General features: G+C 40.9%; 1 protein-coding gene across 11 annotated transcripts; it reads left to right on the forward strand.

Moving 5' to 3' along the window:
• Positions 1–380: 380 nt before the first annotated feature.
• LOC127340618 (uncharacterized) lies at positions 381–3,995 on the forward strand. 11 transcript variants are annotated; one of them, XM_051366366.1, is made up of 6 exons: positions 381–1,565; positions 1,640–1,758; positions 2,094–2,161; positions 2,259–2,331; positions 2,781–3,642; positions 3,728–3,995. In XM_051366366.1, the coding sequence occupies exons 3-5, from the start codon at positions 2,108–2,110 to the stop codon at positions 3,629–3,631; spliced, it is 978 nt and encodes a 325-aa protein (XP_051222326.1). In that variant the 5' UTR covers positions 381–1,565; positions 1,640–1,758; positions 2,094–2,107; the 3' UTR covers positions 3,632–3,642; positions 3,728–3,995. The 11 variants fall into 11 exon arrangements, with proteins under 11 accessions (XP_051222326.1, XP_051222327.1, XP_051222330.1 ...); XM_051366367.1 differs by having other exon boundaries at positions 381–1,525; XM_051366370.1 differs by lacking the exon at positions 1,640–1,758 and having other exon boundaries at positions 381–633; positions 783–850.
• Positions 3,996–4,316: the final 321 nt, after the last annotated feature.

Below are 4,316 nucleotides of genomic sequence, written 5' to 3' on the forward strand. Positions count from 1 at the left end.
TATTAGTTTGGGTGAGATCAGTATAAAAAAGAGTTTACACGAGCAGTTTTTTTTAGAACACAGTACAACACAGATGCTCACAACACAACAGTTAAGTATCCCAACTGACATAAAATTCCCAATAAAATTTTAAATTAAAATTAATTTTAAATATATTTGAGGTATGTTACTAATATAGACATATTGTTTATTTAAAATAAAAATCTTATAGTATTATGATACTATGTTACAATTCTACCATATACACCGAAAAAAAAGATACTACCTACTATCCCAATATAAAAACCTTGATGACGGGGACATTAAGTGAAAACAAAAACACCGTCAACGGGAGAAACAAAAATGTCCGCCAGCCGGATTTATCCACCCAACCATACCCATCGCCCGCTCCCTCGTCGTCCTCATATAACACCATCTCCCTGATCATCGTCCTCGTCCTCGTGTATACTTCCTCCTCTTCCTGATCATCGATCACCATTCCTCTAAGCAGAGCAAATCCGCCTCCAAACGCTCCAGGCGCTGGCGGCCTCCAAGACGATCGAGAAAGCTTCTTGACCTCTGTTCCACTGAATTGGGCAAGGCGGGCCTTCTGCACGCTCTTCCTGACGCTCACTTTTTTTCTGGCGACCTCTGGTCAGTGATCTTGAACGGCTTCATCGATCTTCAGCTCGGCTATCTGCTGAGGGCGCTGCTGTTTTCCGAGAGACTTAAGTAGTTTGGAGAACCAGTCTTATACCCAATGAAAACTCTGTTTAACTCTGTTGATTTACTTGTTTTGCCAGGAACAAAGCATCCGCTGAGATCTGCTTTGCTGCTTTCTTCAGCAAGCATTCCTCCCGAGGATTTGGTGGTGAGCCGATCTGCTTTTGCAGACCCTATATTTTATTGCAGGAGTATTAATTTTGACTTCTCTTTCTTGTCGTTGGGCATTTTCAGCAAATCTAGTCAGTAGCTTGCTACGAGTGGATCCTGAATAACAGCAAGAAATTCACAATTGATGTTAGTATTCTGCTGATATAGATCAAGATCTGCCACCAGTTTCTAATTGGGTATTCCACTAGCACAACATTCAGTGCTAATTTGTCCATAGTCCAGAATTAAAAATAGACTCGTGGTTAGCACTTACTTGGCAATGTCACACCCCCAAAAAAAGAGATTGGTTCTCCTTCATTCTGTGAAATTAGCAACGGATGTATGTCACGGTTTAGATTAGCAGCAGCAAATTATGCAATTAGCTTACACGAGGAAGGGCGTTATTTGTTTTCGCAAATGAGGTATATGTCTCTTGTACCCACTCTCATGTCATATACCTCTTCCCACCCCACTGCATGCCTGACTCATCTTCTTGTCCCCAAGTTCAGCTCCCCACCTTGGCTATCTCCATGTTCAGCTCACCGGCGAATGATTTTCATCATCTTTCGGCGGTGAGCTCAGGTTCCTGCCCGGAGAAAAAGTCTTACCAACAAAAAAAAACCTCTGTTTTACACTGTTTTCTTCAGCGAGCACTCCTACCGGGGATTTGGTGGTGAGCGGATCTGCTTTCAGAGACTTATATTTTATTGCAGGTGTACTCATATGTTATTAATTTTTTTTTGTTGCGAGAAAAAATATGTTATTAATTTTGACTTCTATTGTTTAGTTTCAGAAAATCTTAGTCCTTAGCTTGCTTTGGATGGATCCTGAATAACAGCAAGAAATTCACGATGGATGTTACTTTTCTGCTGTTATAGATCAGATCTGCCACCAGTTTCTAATTGGGTATTCTACTAGCACAACATTCAGTGCTAATTTGTCCATAGTCTAGAAATAAAAATAGACTCGTAGTTAACACTTACTCGGCAATGTCACACCCAAATAAAAGGAGATTGGTTCTGCTTAAATCTGTGAAATTGGCAACGGATGCATGTCACAGTTTACATTATCAGCAGCAAATTATGCAATTAGTTTACAAGATGCAGGGTGTTATTTGTTTTCACAAATGAGGTATATGTCTCTTGTATCCAATCTCATGTCATATACCTCATCCCACCCCAGTGTATAAAAGCCTGACTCATCTTCATGTTCCGTTTGATCAAAGCTTCCTACTTGCGCAGAAAAACTCTCCACGATGGCCTCCTCCATATTCAACTCACGGGCGAGCAATTTTCCTGGGCTGTCGGCGGTGAGCTCGCCTTCCTGCCTGATGTTCAGAGAACCAGTCTCACCAACAACAACAAAAATATCAGTCTTACTCTGTTTTTTTCTTTGCGAGGGAAAAGGAAGCCTCACCTTTTTTTGGCGAGCACTCCTCCCCGGCGATCTCTTTGGCAGATTTCTCCGGCAGATTTGATGGTGAGAATTGTTTGCCCGTGCATTCTCATATTTTATTTATTTATAGTACTGATATGTTTATTAATTTTGACCTCGGTTGTTCTAGTCGTCCTGTATTTTGAGCACACTGAGTGTGTAGCATGCTGTGTGTGGATCCTGAATAACAACGAGAAATTGGGAATGCATGTTATGTTTCGGCTATTATAGATCAGATTATTAGCTGTACTGCCACCTGTTTCTAAATAAAGAATCTACTAGACCACTAGCACAATATGCAATAGTCAACACCTACACGTATACCCCAGAAATTACCAACGGATTTATGTTGTGGTTTACATTATTAGCAGAAAATATTCAACTGGTTCATTGTGGTGCCTCTTGCTTTACATTTCAATTATTTCAGTTTTGTTGGCACGCTTTTCTTTCGCTTTCTGGCTTTTTTATGCATTCTGAAGTTCTCATCTATGCAGGAGACATGTATTCCCAATTACTGAGTATGAGTTTGCCATTGTCTGAATATGTGAAGCTGATTACCAAAACAACGACTGTATCACCTCCAGGATATCCAAATCATCGGCGCCTTGTTCTGACTGATGATATCAAACGGCTGATGAGGCGTGTGCTAGCGTTAATGCCAGACCCTGAAACTAATAACATATGCTTCTTCAAGTTGAAGGCTAACAATGTTTTCGTTGACCTTCTGTCTGGAAAACCTTTTCTCCATGCTGCATCCTGGACAGCAAATTATGACGGCAATCTTGCGCAGATGAACTATGCAAGCGTCGGGGAAATGTTCATACAGACAATCTTCAGTGGAGCAGTGGCATCTTTGCCTGCTGATTTCCAGCAACTCCTTGGCCTGATGAAAACCAATGGACACACGGCTTCCTATGCTATTCAGCATCATTGCTCCCTCATTTGGCGCGTTGACAAGAAAGAGCTTTTTACCCGTATATATGATTTTTCAAACGAGATTCTACAGAGGTGGAACTATATGTGGTATAAAGATGTCATGAATAATTTGCACTTCCCTGCAAACTGGGACACACTCATTCAGCAAAACCCATACCTGAATATGTTCTACAGAGGAAGTACATATTACCCGAATGCTGGAAAGGAGGTCCTGCGATTTAAGAGGAACGCCTACATCCATTGTTTGCATCATGCATGGGACATGAAAACAGTGCAGAAAATTTATGATCAGGCAGATATGGGAGAGATGCTAGAGACCTCACTCTCCCTGGTCCTTCATAGTTTTCAGCTGGAGCTGGATAAACGAGGACTGCTAAGGTTTACAATGCTCGAGTCTTTATTCCACTAGTCTACCGACAGGTTTGTTGTTTATTCCTTTATATTCAATATAAAAATTAACATTGCCAAGTGATTATTTTCTAATAAATATGCATACACGATGCAGGCCACAAATCCCGAGCGTACAAGGTATCAAATTAATAAAACCGTGAGCTGTTTCCTGTTGAGGGCTGGCGCTTGGATAGATGTTACCTGTTGAGGTTTTTGGCTATGGTTGTGTGTGATGTATGGTGAACTCCTTGTTTCTAGTCTTAGTGTTGATAGGTTTTTGTCCCGTAGGAGATATTTCGATGTCGATTCATCTGTCAGCGGGTTTCCTATTGATGCTAGGGCGCTCTTTCTTTCTCGTTTTCTTTGTTTACTTTCTGCTTTAACGTTTGAACAATGTATATTTCCGTTGTGAAAGTAATGGAAAGTGGAGTGGCCCGATTTGAAAAAATGAGCCAATATTTAAAGTCTCACAACTTCAGCCATCATGTAGGCATCACACATTCACACAAGTGATCTGGAAATCAATATCACAATTTCAACATCTGTATTCGATGATTCAGAGAATGAGACTGCTTCTGCTTAATATATGTTTGTATAAGCTGCCACTAGTTTCTTGTCCGGACCAGGCTATAAAATAAATAGTATATGGATGCTAGTGCCCTTGCTGGGGTTGCTCCCACTTCTTATTGTGGTAGCTGCTTAAA

The sequence above is a fragment of the Lolium perenne genome, chromosome 3, assembly GCF_019359855.2.
Source record: "Lolium perenne isolate Kyuss_39 chromosome 3, Kyuss_2.0, whole genome shotgun sequence".
Lineage (NCBI taxonomy): Eukaryota > Viridiplantae > Streptophyta > Magnoliopsida > Poales > Poaceae > Lolium > Lolium perenne.